Here is a 24,999-nt window from a genome sequence, read left to right as displayed (position 1 = left end):
GGGGTACGGCTTATATTAGCTGACCCCCCTGAAACCCCCAATGCGTCTTACAATCGGGGGTGTCTTACTATCAGGGAAACACGGTGTATACATACATACATACATACATACATACATACATACATACATACATATATTTTTTCGTAGATTTTCACGGGTATATGTATGTAGATTGTTCTGAGTTCGGGTTTTGCCCCGTGTCAGATGGGGAGTGTTTTCCCAGTTGAATGCTGCTCCAAGCCCGGAAGAGAAAGTGGCCAGGTGAGGCGGGGTGGCTGCGTGGGTTCTTCTTATTCTCAAAGGGTGCCACAGTAGCCATGAACCACGCGGCAAACCTGTTGCTGTAGGAGTAACCTTTAACTCATCTGGGGACAATTCTCCAATTTACAATGAGTATTAAATTAGCCAAAAATGGAGGAATAGAAAAACTAGAAAACCAAAAGTAATTCTCATATACTTCTGTTGTCATTCTTTGATTTCAGGAGCCGGAATAATCTAATTTAAAAACAAAATTGTAAAAGAGTCTCACTTACCCCAACCAATGACACAAAATTTTAAAATGTATCGACGAATGTAAGTATTGAACACTTTTACTAGAGCTATATACATGTGAACAGCTTCAAGGGCCATCCAAGTGAAAGTTGCCAGAAGAAAGTAGTGCAGAAGAACAGCAATAGCTATGCAGAGGCCTTCTATGTCAAACGATGCAATCCAACCGTCCAGGAGAAAGACCAGATTTAGGCCCAGCAAAGCTGTGCTCAAATTCATTAGGATTTTAGAAGGATAATCTCTTCGCAGTTTTCTGGTGATAAATGGATAGCAAATTACAATACAATCAAGTAAGAAGTCCATCCCATTGACATTTTTTCCTTGAACCTCGGAATTATTTAGGCCATAACAGATGCACTCATGTCTATTTATAAAATAGACATGAGTGCATTTACACAAATAGACTTGTGCAATAGACACAAGTCCATTTATAAACTTGTGCGCTCATGAAGTAACATATATAGATTTGCTTTTAAGTGGTATCTTTATTGTAGCAGATTGTTTTGTAATTTGGGTTTGATTCTAATTCTCCATAAAAACCAGTAAGACAAAACTCCACGTCTGAATCCCTAAAATAAATCCAGGTATCATATGGACTTACGTGTGTGTGTGATATATGGGCATATATGTTAGAGAGAGTAACTAAGTAAGAGCTGCATTTTAATATGATATCCCAGATTCTTACCTAGTTGAGCAATTAAAAGATTATTTAGCCATTTTATTTATAGGCATCTGTTCTGGTTTGTTTGCAACACCAAAACCACATTCCTGCCACAAATAAAACACGTCTTACTTTATCTGCTGATTCAGCAGACTAAGGATCAAGTTTTACTTTTATGGAATTTTCCTGATTTCTCATATTCATTGTGAATAATCTAAACTTTAAATTTTGTGGCTCTCTCTACAGAATGGTTTTGGGTAATAATAATAATAATAATAATAATAATAATAATAATAATAATAATAATAATAATAATAATAATCTGCACTTGCAACTGTCAATGTAACTTCAATTGAAGAATTGAATCAGCTTGCCTACAGTACAGCTGTGATAGTAACTGAAGAACTAGGGTTACTGCAACAGAAACCAATCGGAAAACCAACTGGAAAACCAAAATGGAAAATCCGACTAGAACTGAAAATCAAAAGCTTGATATCAGATGCAAGTAACTTGAAGAACATTAAGGAGCAGAAACTGAACAATCAGAAGATCAAAGACTATTAGTCAAAAAAGTACTGGCTACAAGAAAGATCGACGAAGCTCTGGAAATTGTAAAGCAGCAGATAACAGCGACAGCCAGGAAAATTGAGCGATATGAAGCTAGGATCACCCAGAACAGGCAGAATCAAACATTTCAATCCAACCAGAGGCAGTTCTACCAGAACCTGCATCAGCAAACAGATAAGAAAATTGAAAAGCCAGAGGTGAAAATAACAACAAAGTTCTGGAAAGATCTCTGGGAGGTCGAAAAGGACTATAACAAAACTGCTGGGTGGATAAAGGAGTTTGAGAAAAAATTCTCAAAGAGCAATATGCAGCAGCTGGAAATAACACCTGAAATGATTGCAAAAAGAGTGAAGAAAGTAAAGAACTGGACATCCCCTGGCACTGATCAGGTGCATGGTTTTTGGCTGAAATACCTGACCAGCCTGCATACAAAAATGGCCGAATTGTTCAACAAAATGCTGCAGACAGGAAATATACCAGGAAACTACAGGCCAATAACATGTTTGCTGACCATGTTCAAACTTCTGACAGGTATCATAGCTGACAGAATTCAGGACTACCTAGAAGAAAATGACATCATGCAAGCAGAGCAAAAGGGTAATAAAAGACGAAGCAGAGGTATGAAAGACCATCTCCTAATTGATAAAATGATTTTGGAGAACTGTAAGAACAGGAAAACAAACCTATACATGACCTGGATTGACTACAAGAAAGCCTTTGACTCATTGCCACACAGCTGGATCATAAAATGCCTGGAAGTCATTGTAGTCAATGAAAACATCAGGAAATTCATAGAAAAGGCGATGAAATATTGGAAGACTGAGCTTTTTGTTGGGAATGAAAGCTATGGACTCATCAACATCAGAAGAGGCAACTTCCAGGGGACAACTTGGACAGGAAAACCAGAAAATTAATGACGATCCATCATGCACTACACCCCCACAGTGATGTTGACAGGCTGTATTTACCAAGGAAAATAGGCGGCAGAGGACTTTTGCAAGTGAAGCAGACAGTGGAAGAAGAGAAGCATGCATCAGCTGACTATGTGAAGGCGAGCAAAGAGTCAGCGTTGATGGAGGTCAACAATAGGAAACTTCTCAAGGTGAAGCAAACTAAAGACCAGTACAGAAAAACTGTAACTCAATGTCGTATGGACAGTTGGTGGAACAAAGCATTGCATGGCCAGTTCTTGGAGAAGATTGAAGGCAAAGTGGATAACGAAAAGACCTGGTCATGGCTTACAAGTGGAACATTCAAAAAGGAGACAGAAGGACTAATCCTGGAGGCACAAGAACAGGCCATTAGAACAAATGCTGTCAAAGCCAGAATTGAAAAATGAACAGATGATCCAAAGTGCAGACTCTGTAAAGAAACAGATGAAACAATCGATCACATACTCAGCTGCTGCAAAAAGATTGCACAGACTGACTACAAGCATAGACATGATGCTGTGGCACAGATGATCCACTGGAACTTGTGACGGAACTACCATTTACCAGTGGCAAAGAACTGGTAGGATCATAAGCCCGAAAAAGTGGTTGAAAATGACCAAGCAAAACTACTGTGGGACTTCCAACTTCAGACTGACCGAATTCTGAAGCATACACACCAGACATCCTGATTGTGGAGAAAAAGAAAGTATGGGTCATTGACATCGCAATCCCAGGGGACAGCAGAGTTGAGGAGAAGCAGCTAGAGAAATTAGTGAAATACGAAGATCTAAAAATCGAGCTGCAACGACTCTGGCATAAGCCAGTGAAAGTGGTCCCAGTGGTATTTGGCACGCTGGGCGTAGTGCCAAAGGATCTCAGCGGACATTTGAAAACCATCAGAATTGACCAAATCTCCATCTGTCAATTGCAAAAGGCCGCTTTACTGGGATCGGCAAACATAATTCGCCGCTACATCATGCAGTGCTTGGGATTGGCAAACATAATTCGCCGCTACATCACGCCGCTACATCACGCAGTGCTTGGGAAGCACCTGACTGGTGATGAAATACGAAATCCAGCGTAGTGATCTCGCTTGCTGAGTTGTATTGAAATAATAATAATAATAATAATAATAATAATAATAATAATAATAATAATAATAATAAATTAGATTTGTATGCCGCCCCTCTCCGAAGACTCGGGGCTGCTCACAAGAATAATAATAACAATGTTACAATGGAAACAAATCTAATATTAAAAAACATCTAAAAACCCCATCATTTAAAAACCATGCAACACATGCATACCATACATAAAATGTAAAAGCCTGGGGGAGGTGTCTCGGTTCCCCCATGCCTGGCGATATAGGTGGGTCTTAAGTAATTTGCGAAAGACAAGGAGGCTGGGGGCACTGGAAATACTTATTAGATTGAAATATGGTAGTGTAATTAAAATTATTATTTAACAAATACTCACTCAAAAGCAATATATGTTAGAAGGGTTGCAGCAGAAAATATGGCTGATATTCCACAACCGATATATGTTATGAAAGTGAGGACTCTGTTATTTGCAGGATCTATTTGTGAAGCTGTTCTTGGCAAATCCTACGCAGAAAAAGAAACAAAGTATATAAACTGTTAGAAAGACATTTTTGAAAACTGTTTTCTCCTGGGACAACAACATAGATGAAAGTCATAGGCAATCTGGCCAAAAGTACAACCCACAATATATTTAATATTTTCTGTCACACCTTTGGTTTCCTTCCTACTTTTCCTGAAGTCAAGAGGGTAGGTTGTATATCAGCTGGAATGAGCAGTAAATACAAAGCACTATAGTTTTATGTCATTTCATCCTGTAGATTGCAAAACGATTGGTAACCAATCCTTCCACTTGCAGTTTCTATTTTCTCAACATTCCTTAGAAATCAGTATCCTCTCCCCCAGTTATAAGTGGAATCTTCCTTTATTAAAAAAATCTAGAAAGTCTAACAGTTTTGTCATAAATGACATTTTGGTGTGTGAAACTTTATGCTGGTTTTCTTTTATAGAGCCATTTGAGAACTTCAGGTTAAGTACCATGTTCCAGATTAATTAAAAATAAATGGAACATTGGAAAAATGAAAGGAGATAAAACACTTTAAAATTTATATTTGTTCCTAGGCATTTATGTGTGTGTGTGTGTGTGTGTGTGTGTGTGTGAGAGAGAGAGAGAGAGAGAGTTTGCAGGAAGCTAGTTGGAGTTCATGCGATGATGCCGTTTACTTGTTTATTGGATTTTTCCCTTGGCTATCATTATAGGCTTCTTGCATTGTTGTTTATAGATTGCTTCTCTTGTAATATGCCTAGAGTCATCAGAGAAAAATGGGTGGCCATATAAATTGATTAAATGAATGAGTAAAACAGGATTGCTATGCAACTGTTTTCAAGAATATTTTCCTCCACAAACTCACCATTCAGATTATTTTCCCCCAGCCAGGTCACAAACTGAACAGTTAGACACACAACTGGAAATATTGTGGAAATATACTACAAAGGCTAAAAGGAAGATCATCTTAAATGGAAAAATGGAATTGAACAGATTTCATTGCTATTTATCAACTATAAAATTTCCCACCTCTAAGAACTGCTTTTCTTTCATTAAAACCTCTACGTCAGATTTAAAAGCATGCTGTTTGCATGGAATATGATAACAATGGTCACCTTTAGATTTTTCCATTTGCACAGATCTGAATGATGATTCACTAAAGTGCAGGGGTGCACAATCTGCAGTTCCTGTCTATAGGGTCATTTTCTAAGTGATTTACCTTTCTCACAACAACAGTGTGAACATGCCTTCAAAAATGGCCATACTACAATGGAATTCTTACAGCACAATTAGATTCATACCTGCACAGAGTTCCTCCCAAGCAAGTAAGTATGTATAGTCTTTCAGCATTAAACATTTCAGAAAAAAACCCAAACTATGATATTGACAGCCTCTGACGTTAGTGATGTTAACTTTGCTGAAAAAGCACCATATTTTGGGGAGTATAAGATGCATCGGAATAGTATAAGATGTACCTTGGTTTTGAGGTGGAAAATAGGGGGAAACAATCTACCTACCAGGTATTCATCTGGCTAGCGTCTGGTCTGGTCAGCTTCAGCACATTATTTTATCTAGTGGTTAGGGCTGAAAAAAATCTTCTTTGGAGGGAGTAGGGATAAAAATAAGACTGCAAAGACTTAGGGCTGGGAAAAAAAACTTCATCAGAGCATAGTTCCCTCTAAGCTGAGCAGTGAGCAATGGCTCACTTAAAAATCATCATCAACTCAGAGTTTTTCAAACCTGCCCAGAAGCCAAGAGGGAAAGAGTGAGAGGGAAAGAGTGCTGCCCAGTCCCAAAGGGACTGCCGCTCAGACACTATACTTTTCCGCCCCCCCCCCCAAAAAAAAATAGAGGGAACACTGCATCAGAGGGAGTAGGAATGAAAAAATCCTGCAAGCCGGATAGCAACTTGTTAGGGCTGAAAAAACCTTTTTCAGAGGGAGGAGCAATGAAAACTAGACTTAAGGCTGGGAAAAAAAAGTCTTTGGAGGGAGTAGGGATGAAAAAAATCCTGCAAGCCAGGAAGATCACTAACACCTTGTAAGGGCTCGGGGGAAAAGCTTCAGAAAAGCTTCATTTGGGGTATAAGACGTACCCAAATTTTCAGCCTTCTTTAGGAGGAAAAAGGTGTGTCTCATGGTATTCCTTACTAAAGCACTCAACCACTAAAGATATGTCAACATTGTCTGGTAATGGGCAACACTGCCTCATCCTACCTTAAGTACAGTTGTTGAATGAGAAGTCGCATACATTTCTGCACAGAAATAACCATGGAATACTCAAATAAAAAGAATTGCCCAATTCAGACTGGAATGCTGGCAAGATTCTATAGACTTTTTCCTGTTTTCATTTCTAAAACCTTTTAAAAAGTACTTGCAGCAAGACAAAGGAGCCCACTGAATTTATTTCAAAGAACTCTCATTTTTAAAAAGTATCTGGAAGGAATACGAAAGCTAAGCCTAACCCTGACCCAACATCAACAGGCTTATGGGAACCATATATGAACTTTGTGGGTCTGATGTACTATGAATCATTGGAGGGAAGGTAGAAGTAGGGAAAAATAAAGTATTTGAACCTAACTTGTTTTAAAAAAAATAAACCAGGAAAAATGTTATGTACATATTTAACTTTTAGCCTAAAGATTATATCACCAAATATCTCAGAGGTTGTCAAGAAAAAAAGTTGAAATTGTTACTGAAAGGAGCTCATTGTCAAAAAAAATTATAAATAGATTTTTTTAGATTTTTAAGAAGTTTGATATTTAACACATCTTTTTGTCTGCAGATGGTTCAACACATTTTTTGCCTGCAGATGGGCCAACTTTTTTTAAAAAAATGGAAAATATTCTGAAATTGTGGACGTTGAAAGAACTGGAGTGGTCCATGTGATGAACTTGTGGTTGTGGAGACAAGGGATCTTTAGTGGGTTGCATCCGGTATGGCTGGGATCAGGGTTCCGGTGGTGGAAATTGAGATGCGCATGTATCTCCGCAACCCCAATGCGTGCACACATGATATTTCTCTTCTACGCATGTGCAGCAAGTGAAATCTCACTGAAGGATGCTCTTGCACACGTGATTTTGCTGATATTTGGCATTTTTTGCTTTTGTGCACTCATTTTTTGCTTTTGCGCACTTGTATGCGCAGAAGCAAAGAAATTGCTAAAAATTGACGAAATTTCACATTGACAGCCCCCGTGATGATCCAGGAGGGCGTATTCGTAGTGGCTGGTAGGTGGAACCTCATCTGCAAGGGATGAACCTTAACCAGGGTGGAGAACTGTAGGAAAAGTTAGTATCGGGTTGCCAACAGTTTGTAGCCAATATGACTCTTTTAATAAATTGGAACTTGGAAGAAGGCCAAGATTTAGTTATCAGATATTAATTGGAACACTGACATAGGGATCAAAGCAGAATAAAATCATGTCATGTCTCTTATGAACGTTGAACATTGCTAAGGAGAATGTATTTCTCAAGTTTTCCTGTGCTGATAACATTCAATAAAACATTTTCCTCTAATACCTGGTGTCATATTGTGTGTTATCAAAAATACTACAATTCAGAGTAATACTACAATCAAGAATACTACAATTCAGTGTTTGGTATGTTCAACAGCAGCTCATTTAAATAAAATTACAAAAATACCTCGAGGAAGATATCAATTTGTGAATGTTATGAAAGACTGGCACTTACCATCAATATGCCAAAATGTGTAAGATGATTGCAGAGACAAACAGTTTCATTTTCATTTGACTCGGGAAGGGCAGAGCAACCTGTTGCATTCCACCCGCCTTGGCCTCCTACAATAATAAATTATTATGAATTGTTAATTGTTATTGATCATCATCTTCTAAAAATTTTATGGCTAGCTGATGAGAGCAAAATAGCTTGAAATAGATCTATACTAGTCTCCCTTCCTTTTCATTATCAGCAAAAATCTCTCTCTCTCTCTCTCTCTCTCACACACACACACAAACATACACACACACACAAATACAGTGCACACACACATATGAAACATATGAATATGTATATTTTTATCTATCTATCTATCTATCTATCTATCTATCTATCTATCTATCTATCTATCTATCTATCTATCATCTATCTATCATCTATCATTGTCTGTCTGTCTGTCTGTCTGTCTGTCTGTCTGTCTATCTATCTATCAATCATCTATCTATCTATCTATCTATCTATCTATCTATCTATCATCTATCTATCTATCTATCATCTATCTATCTATCATCTATCATCGTCTGTCTGTCTGTCTGTCTATGATCTATCTATCTATCATCTGTCTGTCTGTTTGTCTGTCTGTCTGTCTATCTATCTATCTATCTATCTATCTATCTATCTATCTATATATCTATCATCTATCTATCATCTATCATCGTCTGTCTGTCTGTCTGTCTATCATCTATCTGTCATCTATCTATCAATCATCTATTTATCTATCTATCTATATCTATCTATCTATCTATCTATCTATCTATCTATCTATCTATCTATCTATCTATCTATCTATCTATCTATCTATCTATCATCTATCATCTGTCTGTCTGTCTGTCTGTCTGTCTGTCTGTCTATCTATCTATCATCTATCTATCTATCATCGTCTGTCTGTCTGTCTGTCTATCTATCTATCATCTATCTATCTATCATCTATCTATCTATCATCTATCATCGTCTGTCTGTCTGTCTGTCTGTCTGTCTGTCTATCTATCTATCATCTATCTATCTATCATCTATCTATCGTCTGTCTGTCTGTCTGTCTGTCTATCTATCTATCTATCTATCTATCATCTATCTATCTATCATCTGTCATCGTCTGTCTGTCTGTCTGTCTAGCTATCATCTATCTATCATCTATCTATCAATCATCTATCTATCTATCTGTCTGTCTGTCTGTCTGTCTGTCTGTCTATCTATCTATCATCTATCTATCTATCTATCTATCTATCTATCATCTATCATCGTCTGTCTGTCTGTCTGTCTATCTATCATCTATCTATCATCTATCTATCTATCATCTATCTATCTATCTATCATCTATCTATCTATCATCTATCTATCTATCTATCTATCTATCTATCTATCTATCTATCTATCTATCTATCTAAATTATGAAAGCAAAAATGGACAAAGTGAAAGAGGCAAGCAACACATGAAGATCAAACATGAAACCCCACAGAAATGGAAAGTTTATTAGCATTTACACTTAAAGAATTAAAAAGGTATCCAGTAAACCTTCCTAAGAAGGATGTTATATTTCTTTAAGTTGATGGTACCAAAGAAAGACCATGAACAGGGACGGACATTTTCACTTTGGCAGAGGATGGGAAATCTATCCTATCTTAAAATTTATATTGAGGATAGTAAATCCTGCTCTCTCCTATAGTGGTTCTTCCCTGCTTTATCAGTTTAAGCAGCTAGAACAAATATGATGGAAAGATGAAACAAACAGTAGGTTTAACAAACTGATTCTGCAAGGTCATCTACAGTGACAGCCAATGATGTCAAGTGTGACTGGACAACTGAAGCATTGCCAATATTATGTGTGATACTTCACATGCACATTAAAAAAAGAGAATGTTACAATTGCCTTGTTGCACTTGCCATTATGACATTGTTGATTGTCATTGAAGAGGTTCCTACAACTCTGTGCTAGCAAGACGAGCAACAAACTAATTTAAAATGCTGAGCAATTTATCTCAATGGATGATAATATGCTTCTACTTATTTTAATGGAAGGATTCAAAAACTGTTCACAATTGCTCTAAATGATAACCAAATACAAAATGTTACTTTAGTATTATCCATCCTTCTAATTGGGCTACACAAAGGTGGGCCAAAAAACTTGTGGATGAAGATTAGGATGAAGTTTAGTTGTGGCCAGACAAAGGGTATGGACAACTATGTCTCATCTCTTTATCCTTCATAATATATGTTTCATTAGTCAAAACAGATCCTTCAGTTGATATTTGATAGAGGTTGAAGCCCTTAAAATTATATTATTACCACCATTATGGACTAGTGTAAAATCTAAGCTGTGCTGACTTGGATGAATCTCAAGTCTTCCAACAACTCCATCAACACATCTTTTCATTATTCTAGAACAATGTGTCTCAACCTTTTCTTCTTTAAATATCTTTTGTGGCCAAAGACCATAACTACAGACCACAAAGATTTAACTCAAGATTTAAATTATAAGATTTCTTCAAGCCTTCATGGACTCCCTGTGACAACATTGTCCCCCTTTCCTAATAGTCCATTGAACCCAAATTGATAATCACTGCTCTAGAAAAAATAAGTATCTGGATGGGGTAGTTGCTTGGTTATAGCTACTTTCCAATCTGGGTAGGAGATGTTGCCTAGTTGTAAACATTTTCCAGTATATTTTCTGATTTCTGTGTGGTCTGAATTGTAACAAGATTACAGAAGGGGCAAATTCCAAAGAAATACATGGAAACTATTCATCTATAATGGATTATTGGATTATGTTACATAATTGGATTATAAAGAGTTCACCACTAGAGGGAGGCTCCGTGCTGCTGTTAAATTAAACTTTTAGATTTTATCTCTTGTATAAATGATTAGTAGATAGAAGTAAATAGTACTAAGTAAATAAAGGGTTTTCAGAAATGCCCATATTTTCAATATCAAAGAAAAGGGAAAAAAAATAAACTTACTATTCTTGTTCATATCCCAAAAAACACAAGTAGCATTAGGAACCTTCTAAAAATTAAACAAAAAAATTTGTACATGAATTAGGTACGTGAATTAAAAAGTAATATCTTCTAAAATATCATTAATTAAGCAAGGAAGCTAATTTTCTATCTAAATTTCTTTCCATTTATTGTTATAAATTTGTAAACACATAATGAACTAAAGAACAAATTAGAAACAATCTTAAATGAGCATTTTCAAATAAAAATCCAAACTTCTGAACATAATAATAATAACAATAATAATATACTACTACTACTACTACTACTACTACTACTACTACTACTACTAATTTATTAGATTTGTATGCTGCCCCTCTCTGAGGACTCGGAGCGGCTCAAAACAGCAAAACACAATGTACAAATCTAATGTTAAAAGCAATTTAAAACCCTTCTTATAAAAAAACAATCACACAACCTAACGAACCATACATAAAAAAACCATAGTAGCTAAGGGATGTATCAGTTTCCCCATGCCTGGCGGCATAGGGTTTTTAGGAGCTTTCGAAAGGCAAGGAGGGTGGGGGCAGTCCTAATCTCTGGGGGGAGTTGATTCCAGAGGGCCAGGGCCGCCCCAGAGAAGGCTCTTCCCCTGGGTCCCGCCAGACGGCATTGTTTAATCAACGGGACTCAGAGAAGGCCAACTCTGTGGGACCTAATCGGTTGCTGGGATTCGTGCGGCAGAAGGCGGTCCTGAAGATATTCTGGTCCGATGCCATGTAGGGCTTTATAGGTCATAACCAACACTTTGAATTGTGACCGGAAACTGATCGGCAGCCAGTGCAGGCCACGGAGTGTTGACGAGACATGGGCATATCTGAGAAAGCCCATGATTTTATTTATTTTATTTATTTATTACTTAGATTTGTATGCCGCCCCTCTCCGAAGACTCGGGGCGGCTCACAACATGTAGAAACAAATCATAAGCAATCAGACAAATTTAAAATATTTAAATATTTAAAAACCCCGTATGCTAACAGACACACACACAGACATACCATGCATAGATTAAACGTGCCCAGGGGGAGATGTTTCAGTTCCCCCATGCCTGACGGCAAAGGTGGGTTTTAAGGAGTTTACGGAAGGCAGGAAGAGTAGGGGCAGTTCTAATCTCCGGGGGGAGTTAGTTCCAGAGGGCCGGTGCCGCCACAGAGAAGGCTCTTCCCCTGGGGCCCGCCAACCGGCATTGTTTAGTTGACGGGACCCGGAGAAGGCCCACTCTGTGGGACCTAATCGGTCGCTGGGATTCGTGCGGCAGGAGGCGGTCTCGGAGATATTCTGGTCCGATGCCATGAAGGGCTTTAAAGGTCATAACCAACACTTTGAATTGTGACCGGAAATTGATCGGCAGCCAATGCAGACTGCGGAGTGATGGTGAAACATGGGCATACCTAGGTAGGCCCATGACTTCTCTCGCAGCTGCATTTTGCACGATCTGAAGTTTCCGAACACTTTTCAAAGGTAGCCCCATATAGAGAGCATTACAGTAGTCGAACCTCGAGGTGATGAGGGCATGAGTGACTGTGAGCAATGAGTCCCGGTCCAGATAGGGCCGCAACTGGTGCACCAGGCGAACCTGGGCAAACGCCCCCCTCGCCACAGCTGAAAGGTGTTGTTCTAATGTGAGCTGTGGATTGAGGAGGACGCCCAAGTTGCGGACCCTCTCTGAGGGGGGTCAATAATTCCCCCCCCAGGGTAATGGACGGACAGATGGAATTGTCCTTGGGAGGCAAAACCCACAGTCACTCCGTCTTATCCGGGTTGAGCTTGAGTCTGTTGACACCCATCCAGGCCCCAACAGCCTCCAGGCACCGGCACATCACTTCCACCGCTTCATTGATTGGGCATGGGTTGAAGATGTAAAGCTGGGTATCATCCGCATATTGATGATACCTCACCCCATGTCCTTGGATGATCTCGCCCAGCGGTTTCATGTAGATGTTAAATAGCAGGGGGGAGAGGACCGACCCCTGAGGCACCCCACAAGGGAGAGACCTAGGAGTCGACCTCTGTCCCCCCACTAACACCGACTGCGACCGGCCAGAGAGGTAGGAGGAGAACCACTGAAGAACAGTGCCTCCCACCCCCAGCCCCTCCAGCCGGTGCAGAAGGATACCATGGTCGATGGTATCGAAAGCCGCTGAGAGGTCAAGGAGCACCAGGACAGAGGATAAACCCCTGTCCCGGGCCCGCCAGAGATCATCCATCAACGCGACCAAAGCGGTTTCCGTGCTGTAACCGGGCCTGAAACCCGACTGCTGGGGACCTAGATAATCGGCTTCTTCCAAGGACCGCTGGAGCTGGAGTGCCACCACCTTCTCAACAACCTTCCCCATAAAGGGAAGGTTGGAGACTGGACGATAGTTATTAAGCACAGCTGGGTCCAGGGAGGGCTTCTTGAGGAGGGGGCGCACAAGCGCTTCTTTATAGAGTGATGGAAAAACTCCCCTCCCCAAGGAAGCGTTGGTAATCTCCTGGGCCCAGCTCCGTGTCACCTCCCTGCTGGCCGAAACCAACCAGGAGGGACACGGATCCAGTAAACAGGTGGTGGAACTCACAGCTCCAATGGCCTTGTCCACTTCATCAGGTGTCACCAGATCAAACTCTTCCCAGACAGGTGGACAAGTACGTGCCCCAGTCACCTCGACTGACTCGTTGTCAATCGACTCTGTTTTACAATTGGAGTCGAGGTCGGCCCGAATCCGAGCGACTTTATCAGCGAAAAACGTGTTAAAATCCTCGGCACTACTCTGCAAGGGCTCCCCAACTCCCCCCTGATTAAGAAGGGAGCGGGTCACCCTAAACAGAGCGGCCGGGCGGGATTCCGCTGATGCAATCAAGGCGGCATGGTACGCGCATCTTGCCGCCTTGAGCGCCACTTTGTAAGTCTTAATAAAAGCTCTTACAAGTGTTCGATCGGATTCAGACCTACTCTTCCTCCATCGCTTCTCTAGACGTCTCTTTTGGCATTTCAACTCCCGGAGCTCCTCGTTGAACCATGGGGCTCTACGGGGTCTAACGCCTCGGAGAGGTCGCAAAGGCGCAATCCGGTCGAGAGCCTCCGCAGCAGCCGTGTTCCAGGCCTCCGCAAGAGACTCTGCCGAACTGTGGACGAGTGCCTCTGGGATAACCCCAAGCGCCGTCTGAAAGCCCTCTGGGTTCATCAGGCGTCTGATTGCTCTCGCGGCTGCATTCTGCACGATCTGAAGTTTCCGAACACTTTTCAAAGGTAGCACCATGTAGATTTAATCAGGTGGAATTTAACACTTCAGTTCTGTAATGCTCTCCTGAAGAAAAATCATTTTTTCTGAAATTAGTGTTTGCTTATGAGGAAATCATTCGTTGGAAGAAACTGCTACATTTCTAAGATTGTAATTGTAATTTTGTGGCCATCTCAAAACTGCAGGATTAGAAATGATTAAACTCTTAGTCATCTAACAAAGCGCTAATGTAAATGAAAAATAGAATATGCTTGCAGGAATAGAATAGAATAGTCGAAGCATTGATTCCCTCTTGTTTGTGGCTGCCCCCGAGATATTGGAATACTGCTATCACGTCTCCCCTAGCCCTTCTTTTCATTAAACTAGACATTCCTAGTTCCTGCAACTATTCTTGATATGTTTTTACCTTCATTTTTTGTCCCCCAGCTTCCTTATTTCAGGACTGATTTTGGAGGGGGAAAAACCAACAACTCTGGAGCCACAGAAAATAATTCAGAGGTTGCCAATACATGTGTATTATGTAGAGGTCGTTATGCTTCTAAAAACCATTTTATTTTACCCTCCTGCTCAGTACAGACAAATGAATATTTTGTTGCTCTAACTTAATCAATTAAACAAAACCGGAAGAACTTTTACCTGGATGTTATCATATTTGAATGTATGCTTGATTGTAATTTTCACAGCCTCCTTGAGATCACGGATCGTAGTATTCCCCACACTGCATGCTACCACATAACTGGTTAAATTGGAGGGAGCTTCTGTATCCTTTAGGATATTAATTTAAAGATTTAGAGGAATAGGTGATTTTATAAAACCCTCATTTCATAACAAGAATGCATACACTTACAGTATTTCTCCACATTACCTGAATGAATAGTTCCAGTACATCCTGTTCATTAATTTAAAATGTTGTCTTTTTATCCCCGAAAGCCTGCTATTTCCCTTACTGCTGCAATGCAGTCATTCTGAGAAAATTTTTCCCTATTTGGAGGCAAACCTGAGTAAATTCACAAACAGTGCTGATTGATAGCCATGATATAATTAGCTTAATTCCCAATCTAAGAAAGAATAGCTTTTCCTATCATATTAACAAAACCTGTCTACATAAAGGAGCTCTACTACTACTTTACACATTATCCTATTATGAATATCTAAAAGGGACATACAGTTTTCAAGTCCTGTATCCAGTAATGGGCAGCCAAAATTTTTGATGCCACACTGTGGGTGTGGCTTTATGGTCATATGACCAGGTAGGAGTGGCTTTCCAGCCATGTGACCAGGTGGGAGTGGCTTGAACGATCATCGTTCAAGTGAACTGTTAAGTCCTCGACTTGCAACCTCACCAGTGTCGCTCTCTGGGGTGACAATTTGCTTTGTGTTTCCTGCGCTCTCCTTCCTGGGTCGCCCCCTGCCTCAGGCTGGCTAGCTAGGCGAATGGGTGCCGATTAGCTGTTGAGAAAAGAGGAGGGAGGAAATGGACCCCCTGCCACTCCTGCCGGTGCTGGTCTCCCTGCCGCTTTCCGAGGAAGAGGAGGAGGATGGGAGGGGGGATAGTCAGCTGGAGCTGGGCACACAACTTCATTTCCACCGGTGGAACTGTGTTCCACCCCATTCTGCCTGCTTCCCACCTCTGCATGTATCCCTCCAGCTCAAAAATCCAGGCATTTTGTCACAAGCTGCCTATCTAAATTAGCATTAATATCCAATTATTTCAGTACACTGCTTCACATAAACCATGGTTTAAACCTGTTTTACAATCTAAATTGGGGCTGAGCAAGGACTATAGTTACCTTCCAGTTTTTATTCATAATATATTTTGATAAAGAGATGGAAAAGAAAACAATATAGTGGTTTGTCAACACACATAAAATAATTAATGTTTAATGCACGAGAAGGGAGCTGTTTCCAGTTTAATAATTATTAATTATTATTATTATTAATAATCATTATTAGACTGGAAACAGCTCCCCTTTTCGTGCATTAAAGCTTCCTTCTGGAGCTCTGCTCTAGTATAATATAAAATATATTTTCCTGATAGTTTTCTAAAACACAGGACTCTTGTGAAGTTGGTTCTATAAATAATGAAGAGCTGGTGTGTAGACAAAGAAGGAAGAGGACATCATCCACAAGTGGTTCAGAGAGTTGCTTCTCACTAGGAGACCATGAAAAAGTGGTCCTTGTAAGTTTAGAATTTTGAGAGATGAGCGAATAGCCATCTTGTTCAAACCTTGGTCAATGGCTTTCAAAGGACATGAAGTACCCATATTTCCTCTCCTAATCACATTTGGAAATTACTTATTAACTACTTTTCAGCTATTGCAGTAACAAGTCTGAAAATATCAAGTGAGTCTGCCTTCAATTCTTAACAAAATAAACTTCTAAGTTTAAGAACTTATTTTAAAAAAAAATGGACATAAACAGCAAAAAGCTAATGAAAACTTTGATTTTAGAAAGTGATCAACTGATAAAGAGTCCACATAAATTTGAACTGTTGCGAATGTTTGCAAAACACATTAAAATTTTGAAAATTGGACACTAGAGGAAACTAAAGATTAATGTTGAAGAAGAATACATAAACTTGATTAATAGTTACAGAATGGTGCAAAATATTCTAACACTGGAAATATTGAAAAACACTTTTGAAAAATGGAGTCAATAGTTAATATTAACAATGTCAACAGCATTATCTCTCTATAAATAGGCTGTCTAAAAGTTGTTATAGAAATTTTATTTTACAAGACAGAGCCTCTGTTAAAGGTTGATTTACAAATGACAGGCTATAAAAATTATATGAAAAAAGATGTTATACTGGACAAATAATAGAAAAGAAAAATATGTTTCCATAGTTTAAAAGGATATATAAACAATAAACCAAGACAATGATGTGGATTATTTTTTATACATTGCCACTGGGACTTATTAAAACTTTGAATATTCTTATGAGAAGGGATAAATAAAAATAATAATATTTATAATAAATAGATAGATAAATAAATAATATAAATAAAAAGATATCAAATTCTATGACTTTATATAGAATCGATAAAGATATCAATTCTATGACTGCTCTAAAATTAAAATTTGTTAGAAGTAAAAGGAAGGAATATAAAATTGCTCTATTTCATCAAAATTAACTGAACTGTTATTATTTCTGACAAGCCTTAATGACTTTTGCAGATATCAGGAGTACAATGATGAAGTTTTGTTTATGGATAACTGGTGAGTATGGGAAGAAGAGAGCATTTATTGTAATTTAAAGGAAGGTGAAAAGTTACCAAAAATTATATTTCTTGTGATGAAGATTGGAAGTGATGTATTTTTCTTTACTATATTCTTATTTACTAATCTTTGTATCCTTTTTTTCTTTGTACCTTTTACTCTTATTTAAACTTTTATTTTAATTTGTATTAACTTTATTGTTGTAATTGTTATCTTTAAGAAAAAGATTTTTAAAAAGAATTTATTTGAAAAAACAAGAAATTATTGTATCTACACATTTAACCTGAATTTAAAGCACCAGAACTCTATTTTAAACAAAACAGATTATTATATTCCAATCCCATGTATCCTTCAAGATTTATTTATATTGGATGTGGAAGCTCTATTGTGCCATTGACTGCATATGTTATTTATAAAATCTTGAGGCAATTAATATAATCTATTATTTGAGCATTTTCCTCAATTTAAATGTAAATGTTTATTTATGAGGACATTTTTATCTTGCCTTTCAGGGCATATTGCACCATAAGAGAGCAGGCAAAAACAAAACAAAACACCAATAAAATTAATTAAACAGAGTGGAATAATAATGTTTTCAAAATTCTTTTAAAAACCAGAAATAAAGAGGCCCATATGTATTTCACTGAATAATACATTCCAAAGTTATAAGGCAATGAGAATAATTTCTACCCATTAATGCATTGTTCAGCATGACAGCACTATCTCTTTAGATTACATAACTGAAGAAAACTCATAAAGGTAATACAGTGAACCCTCGAGTTTCGCGTCCTCGAGCATCGCGAAAGGGCTATTTCGTGAGTTTTCAACCCGGAAGTAAACTCCACCATCTGCGCATGCGTGCCTTTTTTTCTATGGCCACGCATGCGTAGATGGTGGAGTTCCCCAGCTGGGAAGCTGGGCGGCTTCCCTGGGTCTTCCCCCTCTTGCCCCGGTAAGACCCCAGCGGCAGCGCGAGCAACGGCGTGGGCGGGCGGGCGGCACGCGCGGGGACACCCCAGCTCCGCTCCCCAGCTGGGAAGCGGCCCCAGCAACAGCGTGGGCGGGCGGTGCGCGCGCGCTTGGGGAAACCCCAGCTCCGCTCCCCAGCTGGGAAGCGGCCCCAGCAATGCGCGCGCGCTTGGGGAAACCCCAGCTCCGCTCCCCAGCTGGGAAGCGGCCCCAGCAACAGCGTGGGCGGGCGGGTGGTGCGCGCGCGCTTGGGGAAACCCCAGCTCCGCTCCCCAGCTGGGAAGCGGCCCCAGCAACAGCGTGGGCGGGCGGGCGGCACGCGCACGGGGAAACCCCAGGCGCGAGCAACGGGGTGGGCGGGCGAAGGGCGGGCGGCGGTGGAAGTAAAAACACCATCTGCGCATGCGCAGATGGTGTTTTTACTTCCGCACCGCTACTTCGCGAAAAATCGATCATCGCTTGGGGTCCTGGAACGGAACCCTCGCGATGATCGAGGGACCACTGTACCTGCATATCAAGGAAGTATTTATATTCTCTTTTCAAATCCTGTAGTTCCTATATTCCTCCCCTCCTATAACTGTGCATTTTATAGGTTTATTTAAACTTACTAAATAAATTATCAAGATTTATTTTTTAAATACCAATATTAAAAACAAGGTATTTTTTTTCTTTTAATGACCAATGCAATCCCTTGCTTTAGAATGGGTCAGGGCAATTGATTGGAGCTGAGCATTTATTGGCGGGATGCCCTTCCTGACGTTTACGCAAAGGTCGCAGGAGACAATTACTCATTGCACCCAGAGAGAAATACCTGCTGCTACCTAGGACCAAACTCATAGTCTCCTGATTGTGAGGCGAGAGCTCCGTTTTTGGGTCACCATGCCTCTCAAGGTTAAAAAAAAGAATAAAACAACAAAAATTAAAGCCACAGAAAGAAAAAGAGCCACTATTGGGTTGTGTGTTTTTTTTAAAAAAAACCTACCATTAATTTCATCATGCAATTCACTTACTGCCTAAATTGGCTGTTACAGTAGAAAGGTCTTGTAATATATTTGTCAATCACAGTAAAAACTTCAAAAGGTTTTTTAGATAATGAACACAGTGAGGTAAAGTGAATGTCATCCTGGCATTCCTCTTTCTAAATTTATAGTTGTATGAATAGGTTCATAAAAACAGTATCATCTCACTAAAATTATAAAGATACATTTCAGTGTTCTTATATTCTTTACATAAGCACTAAACATATTGACGCCTACCTGGAAAAGTCCATTTTTATTGAAAAAAGTGAATTGAGCCCTGGATATTGCTTCAAGATCTTCTTGATTTAAATTGTTGAGCAAACTTTGAGGCAAAGAAATAGTAGCAAGAGAATTTTCTTGGTTTTTATCAAAATCAATCTAAAACAGAAAAAAGAAAAAAAGTCTATCAATCTAAAAATAGAAACTATTTACACTGTTGAATGAAGGAATATATTGTTTATTTGATATATGATTCCTAATTATTTAGCTAACAACAAGTTTTAGCCTTTCTTCAGCATTATGAAAGTCAATATTAATTTTGTTTCAGTTCATAAGTATGCCATTACAAAGAAAATTTTAAATTCTTCTCTATTAAACATAAATATGAATTTAATATTGTTTATTTTAACAAATCAACATTAAGGTTAATTTACTGAAATATATTTTCATTTAGCAGTCTATATAATTCATGTTATAGCTCCTAGTGTTTTCAAAGCTATTGTTTGTTTGTTTATTAGAATTGGAAGGGATCTTGTAATGTAGGTCATCTAGTCTAACCCCTGCTCAAGCAGGAGTCCCTATACTATTTCGGAGAAATGGCAGTCCAATCTCTCCTTGAAAGTCTCAAGTGTTAGAGTGCTCACAACCTCTGTAAGTGAGATGTTCCACTGGTTGATTGCTCTCACTGTCAGAAAGTTCCTCCTAATTTCCAGGTTGAATGTCTCTTTGGTCAGCTTCTATCCATTATTCCTTGTCTGGCCCTCTGGTTCTGACCCTCTCATCTCTGTGGCAGCCCCTCAGCTATTGGAACACTGCTATCATGTCTCCCCTGGTACTTCTCTTTGCTAGACTAGTCATGCCCAGTTCCTGAAACCTCTCTTTGTATGTTTTTGTTTCCAGTCCCCTTATTATCCTGGTTGCTCTAATTTAATGGGTGGATAATAGTGCTAAATGTATTTCAGTTCGGATTTGTTGAGAAGTAAATAATTAAGTAAGTCTATCTCACCAACCTCCCCCAGTGAAGTAACAACTAATAGTTGAAATGGAGTCCACCTTCAAGAGCTGTTCAACTCATAAATCCTAACAGATTAAATTAAACTATTTTCAGCAAGGACCAGATGTAATGTTTATCATATGATGGTACCAGTTTTCTAATATCTTGTGTCAGGCTTTTTATTTCACTTTCTGTTGAAAGTTCATGGAATAGTACACAATACAATAGTGCTGCATAAGCTAGCGCAAGCCCATTATCAGATAGGACACAGCCACAAAGCCTTAATTCAGAGATGGAACACATTCTTGAATCTAGAAACAGACCACTGCTTACTTGCCCTACTGGGAACCACTAAGAGTGTGGCCAGAAAGGTCTTAATGTCTTCAGAGAGAGTAGGACTAAATTGTTCGGACTGATGGCAAAATGTAATCTCCCCATATCAACTGCATTCCCTCTGTGAGAGAATGCAACTACTTAAAATGCCCTTATAAGAAAACATTCACAGAAAGCTGAAATTGACCCTGGGTGGTGAGAGAGAGAGAGAATAAATCAGGAGCCCAATGAACCAAATTGTTTCTATTCATTGACCATATCTCAAAGATAATGTGGCTAGCATGCTGACCTAACAGGATGGGATAAATAATAATAAGGTCACATGGGTGGCTTTATCTAAAACATTCCATACTTTGTTTGCCTTTTTCTTTGTCTTGTCTTTGCTATGCAGTGGGCCAAAGGTACACAAACTCTGGTTCTGCTTTTGCTCATGCCAGTTTATAGTGTCAGTGTTTTTGTGGGAGCTCAATATATACCTTTGCATGCAGATAAAATTATATTGTATCTTCAAAATGATTTTGTTGCTTTAGGTGAACCATGTTTTGACAATAATAACATAGGTCTACAAAAATATTATTTGTAATCATTATTTGTGCTTTTCTGAATTATTTTTTTGTTCTGATTTCAAAAACGTATATAGTTCTTCTGTAGCAGTTTCCTCTTTTGCATTTGAGCATCCAAGAATTGACAAAAAAGGAGAAAGGCAAAAAGGAAAGACAAAGAAAAGAAGGAAAGATGGGAAGAGAGCAAAGAAGAAAAAGTAAAGGAAGATGGGAAGGAAGAAGAAAGGAAAAAGAAGAGGGAAGGAAAAGGAAGGGAAGGGAAGGCAGGCAGGAAAAAGAAAGGAATGATATTATAATGAGAGGGAGGGTTGGGGTCTGAGGGAAGTCCTGCCTTAGCGCTTGGCCAACACAGGTACCCCTGACACAAGTGATGTTCAGCTGGCCGTGCCCTCTGGTCATGCCCCTCACGCCTCCCAAGGTCAAACCCAACCCTGATGCGACCCTCAATGAAATTGTGTATGACATCCCTGCTTTAGGCTGTGCTATAAGCCACAAATGGAGTGGTAAGCACATGTGGGTTACACATTATTTGTTACTCATCCCTGTCTTAAATTGACAAACTAAGCATAAATCACTGAATTAGTCAATGGAACTCAGCATATCTGGCTTGAAAATAACCCTGGATGTTCTTGATATACCTGAAAATCTGAAGCATTGTTCTGGGGGCCAACACTGAAGGAAGAGCCATTGAATAAAGATAAATTCAAGGATGAAACTGCAAGTGCTAAATTTCGGGTGGAGATGCTCATGGAGGGACCTGTAAACTGAATCTTCAATGCCAAGGCATCAATTGTCTTTATAGCTCTAAAATCAAGCATACACATCAAATTCATTAAAATAGTGAGATTAAAACATTATGAGTCTAAAGAACCTTTGCATGCATTAGTAGGTATTACTTTGGCATACGTTTACCTAACTATAAAGGGGAAAAAAACTAAACTGCCAAATATTCAGATATTTGTGAACAAATGTTACTGAAGTACAGTGTGTTCAAAATGATGGGAAATAGAACAAAAGTCATATATACGTCATCTTCTTTCTTTGCTCTATTTTTGTCCTGCTAGAGAAGGAAAAAGTAGATTCTTTTTCAAAGCTTCCTTTTTCTCTTAGAATGGTGGTATTTTGAATATAGATTTTTTAAAACATAGATTATGATGCTCCTTGTAGTTTTTAGGCTTAATTCTATTGTTTTTCCTTTTGCTCACAGTGATGGGGAAATCTTGTCATAACTGATAAGATACTGGTGAGATAACCAGGATATCATAATACAATTATAGCTACCCACAAAACCAGTTTTATGCCATCCATTAGCATGGGCAGACTGGGAGAGAATTTGCAAAAGCTTTATTGGGCACTATAATTTCCATTCTACTGCCATGCCGGGAGCCATGATTGCTCCAAACAAATGCATCTCTTTTCTGGGCATCTGTTCCTTTGGATCACATTTGCAGTTAAGAGTTAATTGATGTTACTTCAGCTAATGAGTTACATAATTTGATTCAATGAAACACTTCTTTGCTTGTATCAAATACTGGTGAATGTTATTAGAGTCATTAGCATGGCCTGTCACTCTTAGATTTTATCTACCTTTCACTTATTTTAATTGCTATGAACCTAGAGTTATTTTAATTGCTATGAACCTAGAGAAAAAATATTAATTTAATATTAAAATAGTAGATTTGCTATCAAGACCATGAATTGAGAAGTTAAGATACTTAAAATTAGATTATATTTCTTTATTGATTTGAAGTATTCACTTGAGGAGTTAATTTTAAAATGCAGATAAAGTTCCATACTTTATATTTATACGAAGGGCTCCCCGTCGTTGGCGCTACTGGTGCACTCCTGGTGACTGGCATGGGGCCACGCGTGTCCAGCATGCACGTGCTGGCGTAAGATTCGGTTTCTATGCATGTGCAGGAAGTGAAATCTCACATGAGGATGCTCACGCATGCGAGCTTTCACCGATTTTCGGCAATTTCTTTGCTTCCGCACATGTGTGGAAGCAAAAACCACCCAAAATTGGTGAAATCTTGCACAGAAGGCAAATCTCACATGGATGCTTCCATGCATGCATCGGGGCACAGAGATGCATGTGAATATCCATTTTTCCTATCGAGATGGCGTACCGGACCATCCATGCAGCAGCCCACTACTAATATATAAATATTTTTATACACCACCGCATACCACTTGGATTCTCTTCCCGTATATACTTACTCAGAAGATGATGCAGCCAATACATTATCAGAACTCGTTAAAATATTAGAAAATATCGTCATCACAGTAGAACCCAAGGATTCATTGATATCTTCATCATTCACAATTTTTTTAAGTTTCTGGATCACATCATTGACTTTGTCTGAAGTCAACTGCTGCCCTTCTCCCGTAAGATTCAGTAGCTGGTTGGCTATGTCAGCAGCGTTTTCTGAAAGCACACAAAGATAGCAATATATGCCAGTTAGTCGCAGAAAAATTTCCTTTTTCCCAATTATAGCAAGTCTATCAAGGATCAAGGTGTGTTTGTATTTAGCGTGTATTTTGTGTACTGCTGTAGTACAGCTTCCAAAGTGCCATTAAAAATGATAAGATAGGAGATGGTTGAGGACAGTAGACAAATGTACGCTGCCTTTTTGCTCACTGTTGTTTCAGACTCTCCTGGGTGTGTTTGATTGTTTTTTTCATTCTCTGGGATCCCAAAGGCACTTTTTCAAGAGGAAAGTCCAGTTGCCTCTTGAAAAAACACATTTGGGACAACCATGACCTGGATAACTGAGAATCTTCATAGACATTTCATTCTCTGGGTTTTGAAATTTGTTTGTTCTGCCCATCAGCTGTAAAGCTAGTGTAATTTTGGTGTTGGTTTTGTATTGTGTTACACAGTTCTTTCCATTGCTTATGTAACTGCTGCATTATGTAGATATGCTCTTGGTAATTCAAGTAGCTGAGGACAGAGATTAGTTCGATGCCTCAAATCTAAAGATGTTCTTTAAATAGGACAGACAGGAGGGGAAATAGCTGTTCCAATTTGACAACTGCTTCATTTGTATCAATAGACCTATCTTATGGGCAAGATTCTTTATCTTTAAAGCAATTTTTCTGCATGATGGGAGTCTAGTCCTAGTCAGCAGGACTGCTATACAAATTACTCATGTGGTGCTAGGGTGAGTGGATTTTGACCACATTCCCATGGCCAAATGCTAAAGATGTTCTGATTTTTCTTCAGTAGCTATAAGTATTGGTTATGACCTATAACGCCCTTCAGGGCACCGGACCAGATTATCTCAGGGACTGCCTTCTGCTGCACGAATCCCAGCGACCAATTAGGTCCCAGAGTGGGTCTTCTCCGGGTCCCGTCAACTAAACAATGTCGCTTGGTGGGACCCAGGGGAAGAGCCTACTCTGTGGCAGCCCCGGCCCTCTGGAACCAACTCCCCCCAGAG

General features: G+C 39.2%; 1 protein-coding gene across 4 annotated transcripts in view; it reads right to left on the bottom strand.

Moving 5' to 3' along the window:
• ADGRG6 (adhesion G protein-coupled receptor G6) overlaps positions 1 to 24,999 on the bottom strand; it is a 143,947-nt gene that overhangs the window by 20,657 nt on the left and 98,291 nt on the right. For all 4 annotated transcript variants that reach the window (XM_070733639.1, XM_070733637.1, XM_070733640.1 and 1 more), the window contains 8 exons: positions 23,777 to 23,984; positions 22,195 to 22,360; positions 19,685 to 19,825; positions 14,877 to 15,005; positions 10,984 to 11,029; positions 7,985 to 8,091; positions 4,186 to 4,313; positions 534 to 802 (listed from right to left, as the gene is read on the bottom strand). In XM_070733639.1, coding sequence (XP_070589740.1) covers positions 534 to 802; positions 4,186 to 4,313; positions 7,985 to 8,091; positions 10,984 to 11,029; positions 14,877 to 15,005; positions 19,685 to 19,825; positions 22,195 to 22,360; positions 23,777 to 23,984 — 1,194 coding nt within the window. The remainder of the gene's footprint in view (positions 1 to 533; positions 803 to 4,185; positions 4,314 to 7,984; positions 8,092 to 10,983; positions 11,030 to 14,876; positions 15,006 to 19,684; positions 19,826 to 22,194; positions 22,361 to 23,776; positions 23,985 to 24,999) is intronic.

The sequence above is a fragment of the Erythrolamprus reginae genome, chromosome 1 (genome assembly GCF_031021105.1).
Source record: "Erythrolamprus reginae isolate rEryReg1 chromosome 1, rEryReg1.hap1, whole genome shotgun sequence".
Taxonomy (NCBI): Eukaryota; Metazoa; Chordata; class Lepidosauria; order Squamata; family Dipsadidae; genus Erythrolamprus; species Erythrolamprus reginae.
This window is presented reverse-complemented; position numbering and strand designations above follow the sequence as displayed.